Below are 22,051 nucleotides of genomic sequence, written 5' to 3' on the forward strand. Positions count from 1 at the left end.
ACAATGAGTAACTGTATGTTGCTACCAACAGTAACAAAACCTACAAGAGTTACAGAGACTAGTGTTTCCCTACTTGACCACATCTGGACCAACACCATATCCCCTTTAAAATCAGGCATAATTACAGATAATACCACAGACCACTACCCTACTTTCCTCATAACAACTCTTGGTAAATTACCCCAAGACACTACTAAAGTCACCTTCAGACTTCACAATGAGGCAGCCATTAATAACTTCACAACAGCAGTAGCAAACATTGACTGGCACACTGAGCTAGAAATCAATACAGATATTGACGAATGTATTAATAATTTTCTAAAAAAGACTCAATACCTCTATAACAAGCACTGCCCTAAAAAAACTAAGCAGATGACAGCTAAGAGACTGAACAGTCCCTGGCTAACACCCAGCATTCTCAAATCCATAAATACAAAACACCAATATGAAAAACAGTACAGAATGGGTCACATAACCAGAGACCAAACAAAACGTTACTCGTCAATCCTAACCAGCCTGATAAGAAGGGCAAAAAAATTGTATTATGAGAACAGATTATCCAACTTACGAGGTGATATAAAAAAGACCTGGAAAACCCTATCAGAAATTCTGGGAACAAAAAAGATATCACGAAATAGCGAAATAAAATTAGCAAAATCAGATGAACCCCAACTCCCACCAACAGAAACAGCAAACAGACTCAATGATTTCTTCTCCACTATAGGACAAAACCTTGCCAATAAAATCCCAAGCTCAGATACCCCACCAAATGACTACCTCACCGGCAACTACCCGAACACACTGTTCCTAGCTCCGACTAACCCATACGAAGTCTCCCTTATTATCAACGCACTAAAAAACAAGGCAGGAGATTTAAATACCTTACCACCCTTTATATACAAAAAAGTGTCACAAGTGCTATCACCAATCATTGCAACACTCTTTAACAAATCCATTGAATCCTCCACCTTCCCTACAGTACTCAAAATAGCAAGGGTCACCCCGATCCACAAAGGAGGAGACCAAACAGAGTTGAATAACTATAGGCCAATATCCAACTTACACCCTCTCTCAAAAATCTTCGAAAAATTAATTCATAAACGAATCTACTCCTACCTTATCTCCCAAAACATACTCAACCCCTGCCAATTTGGATTCAGGCTTAACCCTTTCAGGGTCCGTCCCGTAGATCTACGGCTTTACGTTCAGGGTCCAAACCGTAGATCTACGCCATGAGCTCAGCTCACTCTGATAAACTGTGAGTGGTACATTTGGGCCTAGATATGAGAGAATACATCTATGTGGTATGTGTGCACCACATAAAACAGATCCTGCAGCACACTGTGCATAATGAGAGAAAAAAAATGAAATCATGATTTTTCGATTAAAACAGCAACTTTGCAGTGTTTTTTCGTATGTTTTTTATAGTTGTATTTGCGATTTCTTGGTCTCATTTGATAGAATGGAAGACATATTACAGACATAGAGATGATTTTGATTGGTTTTAGCATTGGAAATGGCTTGAAACTGAGCTCAAAGTAGCGGAAATGTTAAATTTTTGCCGATATTCAAGAGTAAACAAACGACCTCACACGTCTAATACACATCAGCTGGTGGGTCTAATATACATTCACAAATATGGTGATGATATTTATACAATTATTACAGTATTGCATAACAGTAAATCTTCTATTTTTTGGTGTGAATAAAAATTCATTATGTGAATAAAAAATCAAAATGGAATTTATTTGTAAAGCCTCAAAACATAACTAATGAACAGAGGAAATGTTAGTTTAGTGCCAGGAATGCCTACATTGTTCATTCTGGACCCTATTTTGAAATTGGAATATTTTGAACTTTGTGTTAAATTGGCCAAATTAACAATTTCCGATCACTTTATTTTGTAGTTGAAACAGTTGACTTGGCGATTTCTTGTGCTCAATCGATAGAATAGAAGTAATACTAGTGAAATAGCTAAGAATTTGGTTGATTGGAATAATGTAATTGGCCTAAAATGGGAGTCAAAGTCGGCAAAATCGCCGATTCGTAAATATCGCTGACACATCAAAATTCGCGAGAGCATAATTTCGTCAATTTTCCACCAATTTTCGTACTTTTTGTTTTATTACCTTCACAAAAAGATTCTCTACGATTTCATAAGAAAAAATAACAAATTTTTTTTTTTAAATATCTTGGACACTGGTGCGTGACTCCAGATTTGGGCCTTGGACCCTGAAAGGGTTAATAAAAATACTAATGATGCTATTATACACATGCTAGAACATATATACACTGCAATAGAGAAAAAAGAAGTCCCACTGGGGATCTTCATTGACTTACGTAAAGCTTTTGATACAGTTGACCATGACTTGCTCCACGTAAAATTGTCACACTATGGTATAAGAGGGCACTCCCTCAACTACCTCAAGTCATACCTCAGCAACAGAAGCCAATATGTGTACGCAAATGGGGCAAACTCTTCTGCACAACCAATTACAGTTGGTGTCCCACAGGGAAGTGTCCTTGGCCCTCTTCTCTTTCTCCTATACATAAATGACCTACCAAATGCTTCTCAATTACTCAAACCCACACTATTTGCTGATGACACAACATACGTCTTCTCCCACCCGAGCCCAGTCACGCTAGCCAATACTGTAAATACCGAATTACAGAAAATATCTACCTGGATGAGTACTAACAAACTTACACTAAACATTGACAAAACCTACTTCATTCAGTTTGGTAACAGAGCTACAGATGTCCCTCTTAACATAATGATAAACGGATCACCTATCACAAAGCTAACAGAGGGAAAATTCTTAGGAATCCACCTTGATAATAGACTCAAATTTCATACACATATACAACAAATTTCTAAGAAAATTTCCAAGACTGTAGGCATACTATCGAAGATACGGTACTATGCTCCACAGTCAGCCCTCCTGGCCCTATATCACTCTCTTATTTACCCCTATCTCACCTATGGAATTTGTGCATGGGGCTCAACAAGAAGTAACCATCTCAGACCACTAATTACCCAACAAAAGGCTGCAGTTAGAATGATAACAAATTCTCACTACAGGCAGCACACTCCACCAATATTCAATACACTCAACCTACTCACCATACAAAACATCCATACTTATTACTGCACCTATTACATACATAGAACACTCAACTCTGATATTAACCCTCCCCTCAAACATCTCCTTGCCAACCTCAACAGAACACATGACTATAACACAAGGCACAGATCACTCTTTGATATTCCTCGTGTCCATCTCACGCTATGCAAAAACTCAATGCACATAAAAGGCCCTAAAATCTGGAATTCATTACCTGTAAATATAAAAGAAACACTACCTGTTTATAAATTCAAGTCTCTTCTCAAAGATCACTTACTCACCCAAAACCAAATAAATACTGAATAACTGAACCTTATAAATTGTATATCTTAAATGTTTCTCACAATTATATCACATAAATGTTAAACCTAAAACCCAATCTAACTTTATTATTTTTTAAATACACTACCTAACAGAATACTCCATTCTACTGAATTTATAACAATGCATGCAACCATATGACCTGTCTTTGTAATACTCACTTGTGCTTTATAGTAATCAGTTTACACTAATGTTTTTCACTGATTTCATCATTGCTTAGTTAATCTTAAGTTAATTTTAAGCCAGCCCGTAATGCTATGCATAGTATAAGTGGCTTTGGCATGCTGCTCTTATCTGTATTTTTTTTTTTTTTGTACCTCTGTAAGTGTGCTCAAATTATAAATAAATAAATAAATAAATAAAAAAAAAGTAGAGGTTGTCCATGGAAATATTGGAGGGAGAGGGAAGGTGGGAAGTAAAGGAGATTTAGGTGATATGGTCCTGGATGTCCAGGCTAATGACTTGGTTGATGACATGGTTGATGATAAGGTTGACAATACAATGGATGACATGGTTGATCATATGTCTGGCAACGAGATAGAAGACATGGTTGATAAGGTTGATCAATAGGTTGATTACACGGATAATGACTGACAAGGTAGATAGATGACCGAGAAAGTAAATGACTGACAAGGTAGATGATTAACAAGGCACCGTAGTCTTCAAGACTACGGTGCTCATCACTACTCCAAGGCTGAGACTCATTACCTCATCTTTTGTATATACTACTACAGTCTTCACATTATCTCCTTGTATTGCACTGATAAGGTCACTGGATGGCGAAAAATCTACAAATAAAGATACCCAGATGCTGCACATGTGTCTAATTCTTCCCCTCACATGTTTCTCACAAGAAGCAAGACTATGTTAAAGACCTGACTACATGTGTCACCCCCGTGGCTGGTCTTACTTACCTATGATAAGACATTTAGCACGTATTATATTATGCATACTGCAATAGTCTTATTGGTCACACTCAAGAGAGTAAGAGAGAGGTACATGTAAGATCCTGGAGTGACGACCACAGCATCTCTGTGTTTGTTTACGTTACCTTGTTGCTAAGCAACACCAAGTGAGGCACAACCTGCGCACCTCCCACTACCTCGCAAGTGATTCAATTCAATCAAATCAAATCAAATCAAAGTTTATTCTCTATAAGGATTACAATGCGGGGTTTACAGATTTTGGTTATTGTGTGGTTTACATGTAATAAAATACTAATTACAGAGGGGGCCACTATCAAGGCTAGGCATTTCGGGCAAACTTAGATTAATTCATAACCCTAAATTATTACAAATTGTGGAGTAAGTTGACTAAATACTAAGTGACTAAATACTAAGTGACTAAATACTAAGTGACTAAATACTAAGTGACTAAATACTAGTTTGTGAGTTTAGCAACGTGAATGCTTTTGTTTTGGCATAATACATAGTTTCTATATTGGAGTATCACAGGCAAACTTGTGACTAGTTAGGAATCATTATTTTAAGATTAAGATACGTATTTCTGTGCTTTTAGTCAAATGGGTGAGTGAGTGTAAGTATGAACCACCAGGTGGTTTTTATGTAGTTAGTTGACGGGGTGTATCAGGGAGATACCTGGAGTTTACCTGGAGAGAGTTTCGGGGGTCAACGCCCCCGCGGCCCGGTCTGTGACCAGGCCTCCTGGTGGATCAGCGCCTGATCAACCAGGCTGTTGCTGCTGGCTGCACGCAAACCAACGTACGAGCCACAGCCCGGCTGATCAGGAACTGACTTTAGGTGCTTGTCCAGTGCCAGCTTGAAGACTGCCAGGGGTCTGTTGGTAATCCCCCTTATGTGTGCTGGGAGGCAGTTGAACAGTCTCGGGCCCCTGACACTTATTGTATGGTCTCTTAACGTGCTAGTGACACCCCTGCTTTTCATTGGGGGGATGGTGCATCGTCTGCCAAGTCTTTTGCTTTCGTAGTGAGTGATTTTCGTGTGCAAGTTCGGTACTAGTCCCTCTAGGATTTTCCAGGTGTATATAATCATGTATCTCTCCCTCCTGCGTTCCAGGGAATACAGGTTTAGAAACCTCAAGCGCTCCCAGTAATTGAGGTGTTTTATCTCCGTTATGCGCGCCGTGAAAGTTCTCTGTACATTTTCTAGGTCGGCAATTTCACCTGCCTTGAAAGGTGCTGTTAGAGTGCAGCAATATTCCAGCCTAGATAGAACAAGTGACCTGAAGAGTGTCATCATGGGCTTGGCCTCCCTAGTTTTGAAGGTTCTCATTATCCATCCTGTCATTTTTCTAGCAGATGCGATTGATACAATGTTATGGTCCTTGAAGTTGAGATCCTCCGACATAATCACTCCCAGGTCTTTGACGTTGGTGTTTCGCTCTATTTTGTGGCCAGAATTTGTTTTGTACTCTGATGAAGATTTAATTTCCTCATGTTTACCATATCTGAGTAATTGAAATTTCTCATCGTTGAACTTCATATTGTTTTCTGCAGCCCACTGAAAGATTTGGTTGATGTCCGCCTGGAGCCTTGCAGTGTCTGCAATGGAAGACACTGTCATGCAGATTCGGGTGTCATCTGCAAAGGAAGACACGGTGCTGTGGCTGACATCCTTGTCTATGTTGGATATGAGGATGAGGAACAAGATGGGAGCTAGTACTGTGCCTTGTGGAACAGAGCTTTTCACCGTAGCTGCCTCGGACTTTACTCTGTTGACGACTACTCTCTGTGTTCTGTTAGTGAGGAAATTATAGATCCATCGACCGACTTTTCCTGTTATTCCTTTAGCGCGCATTTTGTGCGCTATTACGCCATGGTCACACTTGTCGAAGGCTTTTGCAAAGTCTGTATATATTACATCTGCATTCTTTTTGTCGTCTAGTGCATTTAGGACCTTGTCGTAGTGATCCAGTAGTTGAGACAGACAGGAGCGACCTGTTCTAAACCCATGTTGCCCTGGGTTGTGTAACTGATGGGTTTCTAGATGGGTGGTGATCTTGCTTCTTAGGACCCTTTCAAAGATTTTTATGATATGGGATGTTAGTGCTATTGGTCTGTAGTTCTTTGCTGTTGCTTTACTGCCCCCTTTGTGGAGTGGGGCTATGTCTGTTGTTTTTAGTAACTGAGGGACGACCCCCGTGTCCATGCTCCCTCTCCATAGGATGGAAAAGGCTCGTGATAGGGGCTTCTTGCAGTTCTTGATGAACACAGAGTTCCATGAGTCTGGCCCTGGGGCAGAGTGCATGGGCATGTCATTTATCGCCTGTTCGAAGTCATTTGGCGTCAGGATAACATCGGATAGGCTTGTGTTAATCAAATTTTGTGGCTCTCTCATAAAAAATTCATTTTGATCTTCGACTCTCAGTCTGGTTAGCGGCTTGCTAAAAACCGAGTCATATTGGGACTTGAGTAGCTCACTCATTTCCTTGCTGTCATCTGTGTAGGACCCATCTTGTTTAAGTAGGGGCCCAATACTGGACGTTGTTCTCGATTTTGATTTGGCATAGGAGAAGAAATACTTTGGGTTTCTTTCGATTTCATTTATGGCTTTTAGTTCTTCTTGTTTTCTAACGGTAGTTTTGAAGGTGATGAATGTGTTTAGTGTGAGTAGTTTCGGGAAGGTGCTAGTATCTAGTGACTTGTTAAAAAGTAATGAAATAGCATGCGAGAGGACATGGCCCGCTCGCTTGTACAATAATGGTGGGACATGAGACAGGTTCCCTGAGTTATTTTTAAGTGACTTTATAATCTCAGTGACTTCGGTGGGCTCAGTTAGTACAAGATAGATGGAATTTGGGAAATTCTCATCTAGATAGTCCCCGGCATGGGCGTTGGTACGTGGGATTTTACTGGCAAGATTAGATCCTATGGTTGAGAAGAAGTCGTTTATCTTGTTAGCTGTTTCAGTGGGATGCAGTGGTGTTAAGTTAGGTTTAGTTAGAACAATATTCTCGTTTTTTTTCAGTTTGTCGGTGCCCAGAATCTGAGTGTTTTTTCCAGGTCTCTTTTATATCTCCTCTTGTGTCAGTGAATCTGCTGGAGTAGTACAGTTGTTTGGCTTTCTTTATTACTTTGGTGAGAACTGATGAATAGTGTTTGAGAATATCTTTGTGTAATAAGCCCTGTCTATATCGCTTTTCATATTGGCGTTTCTTATCAATGGATTTCAGAATGCTGCTGGTTAGCCATGGGCAACCAAGCCGTTTGTTCGTGATCTGTTTCGTTTTTATAAGACAATGTTTGTTGTACAGTCTAAGTAATTTGTTAAGAAAAATGTCTGTCCAATCGTCAATACCATTGGCCTTGGAGAATTTTGTAGGCCAGTCAACAGTCTCTAGGTCTGTTGTGAACTTTCTTATTGAGGCCTCGTCATGGAGTCTAAATGAAACTTTGTTGTATTCCAGTGGTGGTTTACTAATGTTTGTTAAGAGGAAGGTAGGGTAGTGGTCTAGTGCTGTCTGTGATTATCCCTGATTTAAGGGGAGCTAGTATATTGGTCCATATGTGCAGGGCCAGATTAAGAAGTCTCCGGGCCCTAGGCTATTCAGATTGGCGGGGCCCCTTTGAGCTACGGGTAAGCGAAACGACCCCTTCCAGCTTGGGTGGGGGGGGTCGGTGTGAGCCTGTTCAAGTTCTAATTAAATACATTCTGGCTAATTAGATTAAATTTAATAGGGAAAGTACATCAAGACAACCAAAACCATTTACCAACAGCCATTATAACTATCTTGTTAAATCATGCATTTTAAAGAGAATAAACTCAAGACAGCATAGTATTACTAGATTAGGCTATTAAAGTAGTGACATCATGTACCTATTATATTCAGCATAACCACTACAGCACTATTATTCCCTTTATAAATCACTGACCATTATTGTTATCATTGCATCATGCATAAGACTATCAAATCATATAAACTCAAGAAAGTAAAGAATTGTTTATATTCACAGGCACTTCTTAAATAAACTTTTTTCTGGATTTCATATTGGCAAAATCATCAATTATATTCTGAAAATCAATATTTCTTGTTAGATCAGACTCAATGGTCAACAAGGCTAGGTTACACAATTTGTCTTGGCTCATTGTTGAACGGAGCTGGTTTTTCACTCTTTTCAAAACAGAAAATGAATATTCTCCTTCACAGTTAGTAGCTGGAAGTGTTAGGTAAAGGCGATACACTATGTCAACATTAGGGAAGGTTTCTGAGATACCTGCATTTCTTAAATGTTTCAAAGCAGCTGAGGGCGCACATTTTTCAGGTGGAGCTTTAATCTGATTCATATACCCAGAAAAATGAACTATTTCTTCAATAAATGTGTCCTGAACATCTGCTGAAAGGTGTTGTTGCAACTTTAATGCAGCTTCTCTCAATTCTGCATCTGGCATAGTAGTAATTTTGAACAGAAATCCAAACTTGTCATTGAGATTCTGGTAGATTTCTTTTCTTTTCATTTTCTCCACGGAAAGCAAGTCCTCTTAGAGCTAAGAATTTTACAACAGCAACAACTCTTTCTAGAACTTTTCTCCAATAAGTGCGCTCTTTTTCAGTTTGATTTTCCAAATGAGAATCCAATAAGCCTTTTATCTGTGCACGAAATACACTGGCTAAAATGCAGCTCATGTGAGTGGTGCTGTTTTCATGCTCCTCGAAAAGCTTGGAATTTTTCCAGTCATTGAACCCCTGTGTGAAGGTATTTTCTTTGGTAGAAAATAGCTTGCATGCTGAACAGTACACTTTTCCTGAGCTTTCAAAGTATACCATCCATGATCTTTTCACAGTTTCTGAATTTGCAAGCTTCCTATAAAACATAGATGACTTTAAACAACGACGACTTCCATCATCATAAATCCTTGCTGATTTCCTAAAGTCAATGTTCAGAGTTTGACTGAAGTTTTCTGCAATGAAAGCATTACGTAGAGAATCTGGGATTACATTTGGCCATGAGGCAGGATCTTTTAAGACAAATCCTGTGGATGAAATGTCCGTTGAGACATTGAGAGGAGACACAAAAGAAGTAGATGCTGGCTGAGAAATAATGGAGGGAGGGCTTCCTGTATGATCTGACGTATCTGCAGATTCAACTGTACTGGTAACATCAGAAACTGTTTTCGTGAGCATGTCTGTGATCTTTCTGCAGCTTCCTACATCTTTCTTTTTCTGTTCTTCTTGAATTTTCTTCTTTCTTTTCTGTGACCCACTCGCATAAGAACGTCCAACATCACTTTCACGAGATGCCATAATGAGGATGTATCACTGTCTGTCATCATGCAAATACAAATTTTTCATTATCAATTATTATTATTTTTTTAATTATTAAAAAAAAATTGTCAATTGGGGGGATATGGCCCTTGTAGCCCCCTTTCCTCTGGCTGCGCATCTAAAAATTCAAAACGTTACCAGAAAGGAGTCATATACAGAACTTTTACCATAGATTAGGTTAGTGATTTGGGCTACGAATATTTTACTAATTCATCCTCTTTGATCTCCAGTTTACTTAAACAGAAATCATACTGAGTCCAAGAACAATGCACAATGGTATTTATATTACCATTTTCATAACTAAACTAATCATTGTTTTGCATGATATATGGCCTACCACCATAGATAAGGACATGAGAATTAAAGAATGCAGGGACAATTTTCAGTTTCACCCAACCAACGATTTTGTGATGTGGCTTATGTGTTTCTGGGGAAATATGTAGTAAATTAATTGATGTTCTACATCACTTCCGTCGCAACTTGAAAATTAAGCATTTGCGACGGAAGTGATGTAGAACATCAATCAATTGAGATCTGTTATTGAAATGATAAAGACTTAAAGACAGGACAAAGTGCTTTTAAAACCTACAAACGGAAGTCAGTTTGCTTTTTTAGGTTTTTCTTTATAGTATTTTTACCAAAAATGCGTCTTTACTGGTCCATGCGTCTTTACTGGTCAAGTAACCCTATCAGGTACCTCCCTTAACATTTAGAGGCGAAAACAAACATTTATCCATACACATCAATGTCTATCAACAACACTTCAGTTAATTTGTCACAGTACAAGTCTAGATAACGTGTAATTACTACAGAAAATTGGAGAGGAATCTCCAATACTCACCCATTAGCGGGAAAACGCAGCTGTTCTGATGTAAACAAAGGCGTGTTGAGTGTTGCCATCTATGGTTAGGTTTATTTATTTTTATTTTATTTTATTTCATTATTTATTTTTGTTTTGATTAATTTTTAAAAATCAATTTTACTCTCCAAACACTTGAACTTTTTAGGTAGGGACCCCTTTGCACTTCCACCATGTGCGCAGTCCTGGATGAGCCCCTGAACCCCTTGGACCACGGGGCCCCCAAATGCGCAGGGCCCTAGGCAAATGCCTAGTTTGCCTATGCGGTAATCCGGCCCTACATATGTGGTCTATTATGGTTGCACTCATCTCTGTGAGCCTGGTTGGTTTAGTTATTGTTGGTATGAGAAGTGTGTTGTTCATATTGTTGATGAAATCAGTTACAGGCTGATCATCTAGTAGGCCAAGGTTGATGTTGAAGTCTCCAGCTAAGAGAAGGTGGTGCTTGTTCATTTCAATTCAATTCAAGTTTATTCTCTATAAGGGTTACAATGTGGGGTTTACAGGATTTGGATATTGTGTGGTTTACATGTTATAAAATACTAATTACAGAGGGGGCCACTAGGACACCTAGCATAGCTAGGCATTTCGGGAAGACTTTGATTAATTCTTAACATAAATCCTTACAGATTATGGTATTCAGGCTAGGTGACTACATTATAATTTGTGAGTTTAGCAATGTGAATGCTTTTGTTTTGGCACAATACAAAGTGTCTATATTGGAGTATCATAGGCAAACTTATGACTAGTTAGGATTCATTATTTTAAGATTAAGATTAGTATTTCTGTGTTTATAGCCAGTGGGTGAGTGTAATTGTGAACCACCATGTGGTTATCATGTAGTTAGTTGTCGGGGTGTATCAGGGAGATAAGATGTTTTCTAACTGTAGTTTTGAAAGTGATGAGTGTGTCTGCAGTTCTAGAGTTTTCAGGTAGGGTGTTCCAGATTTTAGGTCCTTTGAAATACATTGAATTTTTGTAAAGGTTTAGTCGGACACAGGGAATGTCGGATATATTTGTGTCTGGTGTTATGTCTGTGGATCCTGTCACAACTATCAAGAAAGTGTTTTAGGTCAAGGTTAATATTGGAATTTAAGGTAATGTAGATATAGATTGCACAGTAGTAAGTGTGGATGTTCTGAACAGGGAGTAAGTTTAGATCTGTGAAGAGGGGGGGGGTTGCCAGGGATGGGATTTAGTGAATATTCTTACTGCAGCTTTTTGTTGGGTTATTATTGGCTTTAGGTGTGTTGCTGCAGTTGAACCCCAGGTACAGATAGCATAGGTGAGGTATGGATATATAAGTGAATGGTATAGTGTGAGAAGGGCAGTTTGCGGCACATAGTATCATATCTTGGAGAGGATCCTGTTGTGATAGAAACACAGGCCTTATCTCTAGGCTTTATTGAACATAGAATCTTCATAGTACTTCTGCAACAACAAAATATAATGACTAGTACATCTAATAATGGCTTCTACAGGGATGGTGATGTCTTGCATATGTCAAGAGAAAAGTTATAACTACAGGCCACATATTTAAACTCACCATGTAATCTGCATCGCTGATAAATGGATAAAGTAGGAGAGAATCACACACCATGTGTTGGTGCCCATGACACACACCAAACTGTTGTTGTTGTTAAGGGCCCCTAGAGGTGGTGCAGTATTATCCTGCTGCTGCTCCCCACAGGACCAGTATCACTACAATCTCCCCCTTCTAAAATATCAGAGACAGTAATCTCCCAAACTGTTAGGTGGGCGACGTACACGTCCCGACCTTCGTAGCCCTTGAGCCTCTTCACCAGGTTCGATATTTTCCAGCGGGGTTTGATTAACTGCTGGAGCAGAATCCTCTATTTCCATAGGGGTAGTCTCAAGGGGCTTTCCAGGAGAAAACGAAGCATCTTTCACATCTATTGGTGTATCTTGAGATTCCACACTAATAGGGATTTCAACTGGGGCTAAATGTCTTGTAGATACTGTAGTCTCTTCACCATTTTGGTAGCGAATGTGGGCGTAATGTGGATTAGCTTGCAGGAGCTCTACCTCTTCCACTAAAGGATCCGTCTTGTTCATCCTACGGTGACTCTTCAGGAGAACGGGTCCAGGATGACATAACCAAGTGGGCACGGAGGCTCCCGTAGAGGAACGACGTGAATAGTTGAGGAGTCTTTCATGAGGGGTTGCATTAGTAGCTGTGCACAGCAGTGATCTAATAGAGTGAAGAGCATCAGGTAGGACAGTTTGCCAGTGTTGAACAGGTAGATTGCGCGACTTTAATGTCATTGTAACTGCCTTCCATATAGTACCATTGAACCGCTCCACTTGACCATTGCCTTGAGGGTTGTAGCTTGTTGTTCTGCTGCAGGCAATACCTTTGCTAGCCAAAAACTCCTGAAGTTCGTTACTCATGAACGAGGATCCCCTGTCTGAATGGATATAAGCTGGCATACCAAAAATAGAGAACAACTGTGAAAGACAACTAATAACAGTTGAAGCAGCCATATTTGCACAGGGGAATACAAAGGGAAACCTTGAATATTCATCTACTATGTTAAGGAAATACCTATTCTGATTTGTGCTTGGTAGAGGTCCTTTGAAATCTATATTCAATCTTTCGAAAGGCTGGGTGGATTTTATGAGATGAGTCTTCTCTGGCTGATGAAAGTTTGGCTTGCACTCTGCACATACTCTGCATGCTCTGATCACTTGTCGCACATCTTCCACTGAGTAGGGCATGTTCTTTGATTTGACAAAATGGTACAGGCGTGTAACTCCTGGGTGACACAAAGCCTTGTGGAGAGCTGAGAGTGATTGCAAATCATGACATGCTGCTCCACAGTGGGACCTAGAGAATGCATCAGGTGAGATGTTCTCTTGACCTGGTCGGTACAGAATATCAAAGTCATAACACGATAGTTCCATCCTCCAGCGTAATATCTTGTCATTCTTTATCCTACTTTTGTGCTTCTTGTCGAACATATACATCACGGACCGTTGGTCAGTCCTTATGGTGAAATGTCTACCAGTTAAATAATGCCTCCAGTGGCGAACTGCTTCTATGATGGCCTGGGCTTCCTTTTCTACAGCAGCATAACATTTCTCTGATCCTTGAAAAGTTCTCGAAAAGAAGGCTACTGGTCGTCCTGCCTGAGATAAGACTGCAGCAATGGCAATGTCAGATGCATCCGTTTCCACTTCGAATGGTAGGGACTCATCAATGGCTTGAACTACCGAGTTTTCAATGTCCTGTTTGAGAGTATGGAAAGCGGCTTCTGCTTCCTTTGTCACAGGAAATGTGGTAGCACTCAATGGGCGGACTTTACTTGAATAGTTGTAGATCCATTGTGAGTAATAAGCAAAGAGACCAAGAGTTCTTCGGAGTGACTTTTTGTCTTGAGGCATTGGAAGTTCCCGTAGAGGTCGTAGTCGTTCAGGGTCTGGGAATATTGAACCTCCTTCCACTACATAACCAAGGATGCTAAGCCTTTTAGTTGAAAAAGTGCACTTTTCCTCATTGTAACTGATATTTTTCTTCTTGGCGGCTTCCAAAAACTTATCAAGGTTTGCATCATGTTCCTCCTGGGTCTTGCCACAAATGGTAACATTATCTAAATACGCGTAAGTTCCCATGAGTTGCTCTTCCTGAATGAGTGAATCCATAATTCGTTGGAAGCAGGCTACCCCATTGGTGACTCCAAAAGGGACTCTGGTAAACTGATACAGGCCATCACTAGCCTGAAACGCTGTGTATGGTTTATCTTCATTCCTTATAGGGACTTGATGATAGGCACTCTGTAGATCAATTGTGCTAAACACGTAGTACTGAGCAATTTTGTTCACTGTATCGTCAATTCGAGGTAGAGGGTACCCATCAAGAAGTGTAAATTTGTTGATTGTCTCAGAGTAATCGATAGCCAGTCTCCGTTTCCTATAACCATCTTTAACAACAACAACCTGTGCACGCCAAGGGGAATCACTCGGTTCTATAATACCCTCCTTCAGCAGCCTCTGAGTTTTTCTCAATGAACATCCGATCCTCATAAGAATAGCGGCGTGACTTAGCTGATATAGGATGGCAATCCGCGGTAAGATTTGCAAACAGCTTTGGTGGGTCTACCCTTAAAGTGCTAAGTCCACAGACAACAAGAGGAGGCAGTTCACCTCCATATGTTAAGGTGACACTACCATGCAGCTTCTGAAAGTCCTGACCAAGGATAACATCAGAGCACAGTTGTGGCAGAATAGCTAAATGTACATCTTGATAATCCTTTCCATTAACTCTGAGATTTACCTTACAAAACCCTAAGGTCTGAATAGAGAGAGATGTTGATGCCATGGAAACGGTACCTGATGAGTGATGTAGAGTCAAGGAGAGCCGTTTAACTAAGTCAAGGTTGATGAAACTCTCTGAGCTGCCACTATCAATAAGACCATCTACTTCTGTTCCTTTGATGAATACTTTCACAACTGCCTTTGACAGTGAATTTGGAGTAGCCGCAGAAGTCACTGTTGCTAGAGTCGCATGATCACTGGAATGTGTGGAGGCACTAGCTCTTGTTGATGCATTAGCACGACATACTTTAGCAAAGTGACCTTTCTTGTGGCATTTATGGCACATTGCTTCACGAGCAGGACACTTTGGACGTGGATGTCTTGAAAAACCACAAAAGAAACACACCGTACCTGCTGCTGCTGTCACTGAGGCAGGTTCCCCAGTAACTTCATTGCAAGAGTCTTGGTCAGGAATTGCAGCACTTACCACTCGAGAAGGCTGAGTGGTACTGTATACTTCAGAATTCTTCTGGGCTGAATCTAGAGCTCTTGCCTGGTCAAAGGCAGCGGCTAAGTCGAGAGTTTTATTCTCCAATAAACGCTGCCTTATTATTGGTGATTGCAGGCCACTGATAAAAGCATCCCTGATGGACTCTTCACAATACTGAGCAGCTGTCACTGCTTGGAAGTGACAGTCCTTACCTAAAATTTTCAGTGCTTGAAAGTATTCCTCTAAGGATTCATCAATCTGCTGGCGGCGAGTTGCAAGGCGATAGCGTGCAAAGATTTCATTTGTAGGTTTAATATACTGAGACTTGAGGGTTTTGATAGCATCTTCGTAGGTATTACACTCAGAAATAGCCTCATATATCTTAGGTGACACAAAATTGATGAGCAGACTTAGTTTATCTAGATCTTCTTTAGGAAGGGCTCCCAAGAAGTTTTCGAAAGTCTTAAACCAGTGCTTCCATTCCTGAGCAGCCGTTGATAAGCTGGGGTCACAGTCTAGCCTCTCAGGTTTCAGTAAACGCTCCATGTTGTGATGTAGTCTAGCTCAGGATCACCACCAGGTAGCCCAGGATTCTATGTTCAATAAATTGTTGTGATAGAAACACAGGCCTTATCTCTAGGCTTTATTGAACATAGAATCTTCATAGTACTTCTGCAACAACAAAATATAATGACTAGTACATCTAATAATGGCTTCTACAGGGATGGTGATGTCTTGCATATGTCAAGAGAAAAGTTATAACTACAGGCCACATATTTAAACTCACCATGTAATCTGCATCGCTGATAAATGGATAAAGTAGGAGAGAATCACACACCATGTGTTGGTGCCCATGACACACACCAAACTGTTGTTGTTGTTAAGGGCCCCAAGAGGTGGTGCAGTATTATCCTGCTGCTGCTCCCCACAGGACCAGTATCACTACAGATCCCCACAGTTTGGGATACTTTTTTTGTTATGTGTTGGATATGGGTGCTGAAATTTAGGTTGTTGTCGAGGTGTAGGCCAAGGAATTTGCCCTCATTATGTCTGGCAATTAGAGTGTTGTCGATCTTAATGTTAAGTTGTGCAACACCTGCTCTGCTACCAAACATAATATAGTAGGTTTTGTCAGTTTTAAGTGTAACTTTATTGGCTATCATCCAAGCCGATATTTTGAGCAACTCCTCGTTAACAATGGTGTTGAGGGTGGCAAGATTAGGGTGGGAGATGACATAAGTCGTGTCGTCAGCAAAGAGAATGGGTTTCAAGTGTTGGGATATGTTTGGAAGATCATTGATGTAAATGAGGAAGAGCAGGGGTCCAAGGACACTTCCCTGCGGAACTCCAGTATCAAGTGGCCGTATTGATGAGGCTCTGTCTTTAATGGTGACATACTGATACCTATTAGAAAGGTAGGATTTGAAATATGCAAGCGCATGGCCTCTTATACCATAGTGGTCAAGTTTGTGGAGTAGGATGCCGTGGTCAACTGTGTCAAACGCTTTTCTTAGGTCAATAAAATTTAGGTACATGTACACATAAGGATATTTATCATATATAATTTAAAATGTGTAAATTACCTGGGATAACCACCACCCAAAAAAAGTCAGACGAAGTGACTTATTTCCAGTTTATTTAGGTACAGGTACACATAAGTACATTTATCATACATAGTAACATATGCGTCAATTACCTAGTATAAAGCAGCTAAGTAACTCAGCTGTGTTAAAATCAGTTACAGCTAAGGAGACACAGTACAAATAAAGTGAACTGAGTTATTTATATGAACATTGCTGTATAGCCCTTGTGGATTAGCGCTTCTTTTTGATTATAATAATAATATATGAACATTAAAGAGAGGATCAGCTTGCAGTAACAGGTACATGAATGCTAACTATATACGAAATCTCTCTCCTCCCTATCTGCAGCTTCATTCATTAGGAACCTCACAGCTCTCTACCTGGACTAGCTCATGTTAGGACAGACTTTGATATGTACAGGCAATCCCTTCCACTCCTGTATTACTGTACAATTGTGGAAAATTAAATTTACCTGGATGTAACTCATAAGATACATACCAGTAAATGGTAACAAAGATAATTATTCTTTATCAAGGTTAGAGAGACAAATAGGAATTTTAGGACTCCTAGGTCGCAAAAAATGCCCCCCTTCGATACCTACTACTGTCATATCCACAAGTCACTCTGGACCTATATTAATTTCAGATGAAATATACATCACCAGGAATTCTGGTAAAAACATTAATATAAATATGTGGACTGTATATTAAATTTAAAATGTAAATACATATACACTGAAGGAGAATTTATAATAAGACTCGCCAATTAGTCTGGAGATTATGGTGTCATACCCCCCTTGCCTAAATATGAAGAAAATACTGGCCAGAATCTCAACATAAATAGACAACGACTTAGCTGGGGTTCCTAAGCTGTCCTGTCCATCTGCTTAATGCTCACATTATGCAGGACTGCAAATCCAACAATTTCGGCTCCAATTTGGGAAGTTTCAAACACAATTTAACTTCCAGAGTGACGAAATTTATGCACATTTCATTGGCGTGTCTGTACCACATTCAAAAACAGGCGCAGAGCTTCCCTTGTTGGTTCACTTCTTTAAAATACACTTTAGAGCAATAGTAATGTATTAATCAGGTATATTTTCATTATTAAAAATATACAGCATAATTTTGGGAAATTATTTTCCACACTGCGGCCAGGCGGAGGTCGTTGCTAAACGACTCAAATTACTCCTTCCTTTAGGAGACAATTCCAGACAGTTTTGGCTTGAGTGGCTGTTCTCCTAGTAAGTCTTGCTTCAATTTCATCTTCCTGCATCACTTGGTCAGCATTACCTTCAATATCACTTGTGTCACTTTCCCTTAGATTTTCATTTACGTTTGATTGAATACCATTTAATTCCAAGGTTAGATTTTCATTTACGTTTGATTGAATACCATTTAATTCCAAGGGAATAAATTTATTAATTGTGTGTAAACTATCCTGGCCACAACACAACACTTTGGCATTCCGGACAACACCTTGTGCATCTGGGTACAATGTCAACACTTTGCCCAGAGGCCACAATGTTCGATGTTCAGTATCAATGAACACAATGTCACCTGGTTGAATGTTCTGTCGATTTACTGCCTCTGTCGCACCATGAAAGTGTTCACGTAGTGTAAGAAGATATTCCTTACGCCACACATTAGACCAATGATCAATTACTTTATTTAACATTTTAAATTTAACACACACACACACACACACACACACACACACACACACACACACACACACACACACACACACACACACACCGCAAGGGAACAACAGCTCATTTTTGCTCTTGAATCTTTAGTAGTTAGTGGCCAATCAACGCCACTGCCAGGGTCATCAGAAGTTGACAGTGTCGGTGAACAACCCGAGAAGTGATACACGATCTGTGCCAATCAGAAAAGGCAGGTGAAGGATACAGCCACATGAAAACAATTTGAATCAGTGCCAAGAGAGAGTGGAATGGTCATAGGCCTAGTGTTGGTGTAGGTGGTATTGCCACATCCCAGTACCAAAATTCAAACAGAATAAGTGTGACCCAAGCCAGGGAGATAAAAGACAAGGATAGTTGAGTTAGTGGTTCCAGTGTATAGTGCATACAGTGATGGAGTTGGTGAATACAGTGTTTAGTGAATACAGCGAAGAAGAAATAGAAGAGGAGCTGCAATGGGAAGCATCTTACAGCGCATGAGAGAAGCAGTGCAGGCCTACCAGATGTAACGTATAGCCTTTTTGTGGTTGCTGGGGTATTGGCCCTGTATATTACTGATAGCTGAGGGTCACAAACCTTGCGCTGGAGAGCTGAATATCATACCTAGGGCACTAATCACTGACAGAGGAGTAGAAGTGGGGAAGGGGAATAAAGGTGGGGACCAGAGGCACTGTAGTGCACATGCAGGCAGTAAGGTTGGACAATTAACACTAACATTGTTTATTCATTAAGTATAGCTCCAGGTATACACATGTAGTTGCACAGGTTGTGAAAATTTGTGTGGACTGCCTCCAAGTGAGTCGCCTACCCTGGCAAACTCTGTTGACACCGAGCTCTGAGGTGGGTACCTCAGCCTCACAAGTGGCTTATAGGACAGATTTTCACAAATGATTGATGTTGCAAGAAACTCGCCTGCATGCACGTATAAAGGACTAACTTACTTGGTGTTGCAGCATATATCCTGATCTTCAACTTCCCTAAGCTTAGCCTTAGCCCCTTTGGACTTCCCCTCAGAAACCACGTGCAACTGGGAGCCTTAATTCCTGCAATATTCAATCGTTATTAGTGTCCTGCCTGCACCCCAGAAATTCCTATATCCAAGAGGGTATGTATCCCCTAGTATAACTATGCAGACATGGACACTAGCTTCCAGACTGCCCTGAGACACTGGTACTTACTGGGCATGCACTGCCTGTTGCACACCGGGCCCACAGATCAAACTCACTCACAATTCTCCCCAGGCACTGGCCAGAAATCTACGAGATAAAGTGGAGGTCTTGTCTTACTGTATGGGCCTGACGGAGGTCATCTACGGTACATCGAGGTGCCTCTACCAGATTTCCCTAGGTCTCAAATGTAAAGACACATGGAGGGCGCCGTCTGCTGATCACGGCACATCTTGTCCAGTTGGTGTCTGTCTTAAGAAGAACGAGCTGGTCTCTCTTCCAGACCCTCGTCTCTTCGTTCAAACTAGGGCTGCCAGTTCTCCCTAGCTAACTTATCCTAGTGTTTGCCTACATTATCGGCCTATTACTACCTATGTTAAGGTCTTAGGTCTACATTATTATTATCTACAGTTGCCTTAGTAAACCTAATATTAATATACTAATAGTAAAACTACCTACTCCTTCCCTGAAGAGTAAATCTATAAATTAAATAAATGCCTACCAACAATCCACGCCCGGTGGCCTGGTGGCTAAAGCTCCCGCTTCACACACGGAGGGCCTGGGTTCGATTCCCGGCGGGTGGAAACATTCGACACGTTTCCTTACACCTGTTGTCCTGTTCACCTAGCAGCAAATAGGTACCTGGGTGTTAGTCGACTGGTGTGGGTCGCATCCTGGGGGACAAGATTAAGGACCCCAATGGAAATAAGTTACAGTCCTCGATGACGCACTGACTTTCTTGGGTTATCCTGGGTGGCTAACCCTCTGGGGTTAAAAATCCGAACGAAATCTTATCTTAACTAGAGAGAATGTTGTTTGTTTGGGAGGGTTTAAGGGCCACCCAGCTCAGCTGTTCCATTACGGCCATGCTGGATCTGTCCTGTGGAACTTTAGGTACCAAATAAGTTTCCACACAGGTGTTTACTTATTAAGTATAGCTCCAGGTATACACGAGTAGGTGCACAGGTGTTTACTCATTAAGTATAGATTCAGGTATGCACGAGTAGGTGCAAAGGCATAGGCAGGGTACTCCCGGTACAGGCTCTCTCAGTACATAGCAGTATGCACGTGGAGAGTCTACGATAGGCCCAAAAGCCTGGCAGCGAGATTATCCCTCTCTCTCCTCCTCCCTCTCCCCTCGCTTGACTCCGGTGGCAGGATAGTAACGCACACATGCGCGCACACACACTACCATAATGGACACGTGTTACATACCCACACATACCCACAGTTCATACTCTCTTTGTACCTCCCCTACCTCTCTTTACCTCCCTCCCTCTCTCTTTCCCTCCCTTCCTCCTCCTGCTCCTCATCCTCCTATACCTCCTCCATCTTCCCCCCACTTCCCCTCCCTTCTTCCCTACCTGCCTCCCCTACCTCTCTCTCCCTCCCTCTCTCTTTCCCTTACTTCCTCCTCCTGCTCCTCCTCCTCCTATACCTCCATCTTCCCCCTACCTCTCCTCCCTTCCTCCCTCCCCTACCTCTCCCATTCCCTCCCTCCATCTCTCTTTCCCTCCATTCCTCCCCCTGCTCCTCCTCCTATACCTCCTCCATCTTCCCCCCACCTCCACTCCCTTCCAACCTACCTCCCCTACCCCTCTCTCCCTCTCTTTTTCTCTCCTTCCTCCTGCTCCTCCTCCTATACCTCCTCCATCTTCCCCCACTTACCCTCCATTCTCCCCCTTCCTCTCCCCTCACCTCCTAGACCCCACACACTCTAACACTCCCCTCCCCCTCTCTCTCTCTCCCTCTCTAACTCACACTCAACCACACTTTCTCTATCCTCCTCTTTCTCTAACCCTCTAGCTCACACTCAAACACACACTCTCTCTATCATCCTCCTCCATCTCTCCCCTCACCTCCTCTTCCTTCTCCTCCTCCCTCTCCCCTCTCCTACGAGGCCTGCGAGCACATAGGCTGATCTTCCCCAACTCGCATGCTCCACACACTCTGACTATCCCTTCCCCCCCTCTCTAACTCATGCTCAACCACACTCCCTGTCTCTCTCTATCCCACTTCTCTCCCTCTTCATCTTCCTTCTTATCCTCCCTACTCCTTCTACTCCCCTCCCCCATTGCTCTTCCCCCTGTCCCCCTTAGTCTTCCCCCCTGCTGCTGTCCCCCCTCCAACTCTCTATTCTTTTCCCCTCCCTGTCTCCTCCTCCCTTCTCCCCACAACAAACACCCCCCTCCCTCCCCACAACAAACACCTCCCTCCACAGCACTCTTGGCATAAGCTCTTCCTTCTGTGAAAAAGAAACATGGGACACCAAAAACCAGAACGG

At 41.4% G+C, this 22,051-nt stretch overlaps 1 protein-coding gene across 1 annotated transcript in view; it reads right to left on the reverse strand.

Annotated features, from left to right (window-relative positions):
* Positions 1–4,501, reverse strand: part of LOC128684779 (intraflagellar transport protein 27 homolog) — a 53,804-nt gene extending 49,303 nt beyond the window's left edge. The window contains exon 1 of the mRNA XM_053771037.2: positions 4,361–4,501. Coding sequence (XP_053627012.2) covers positions 4,361–4,397 — 37 coding nt within the window. The 5' untranslated portion in view covers positions 4,398–4,501. The remainder of the gene's footprint in view (positions 1–4,360) is intronic.
* Positions 4,502–22,051: the final 17,550 nt, after the last annotated feature.

Source organism: Cherax quadricarinatus, chromosome 5 (genome assembly GCF_038502225.1).
Source record: "Cherax quadricarinatus isolate ZL_2023a chromosome 5, ASM3850222v1, whole genome shotgun sequence".
In the NCBI taxonomy this organism is placed as follows: Eukaryota; Metazoa; Arthropoda; class Malacostraca; order Decapoda; family Parastacidae; genus Cherax; species Cherax quadricarinatus.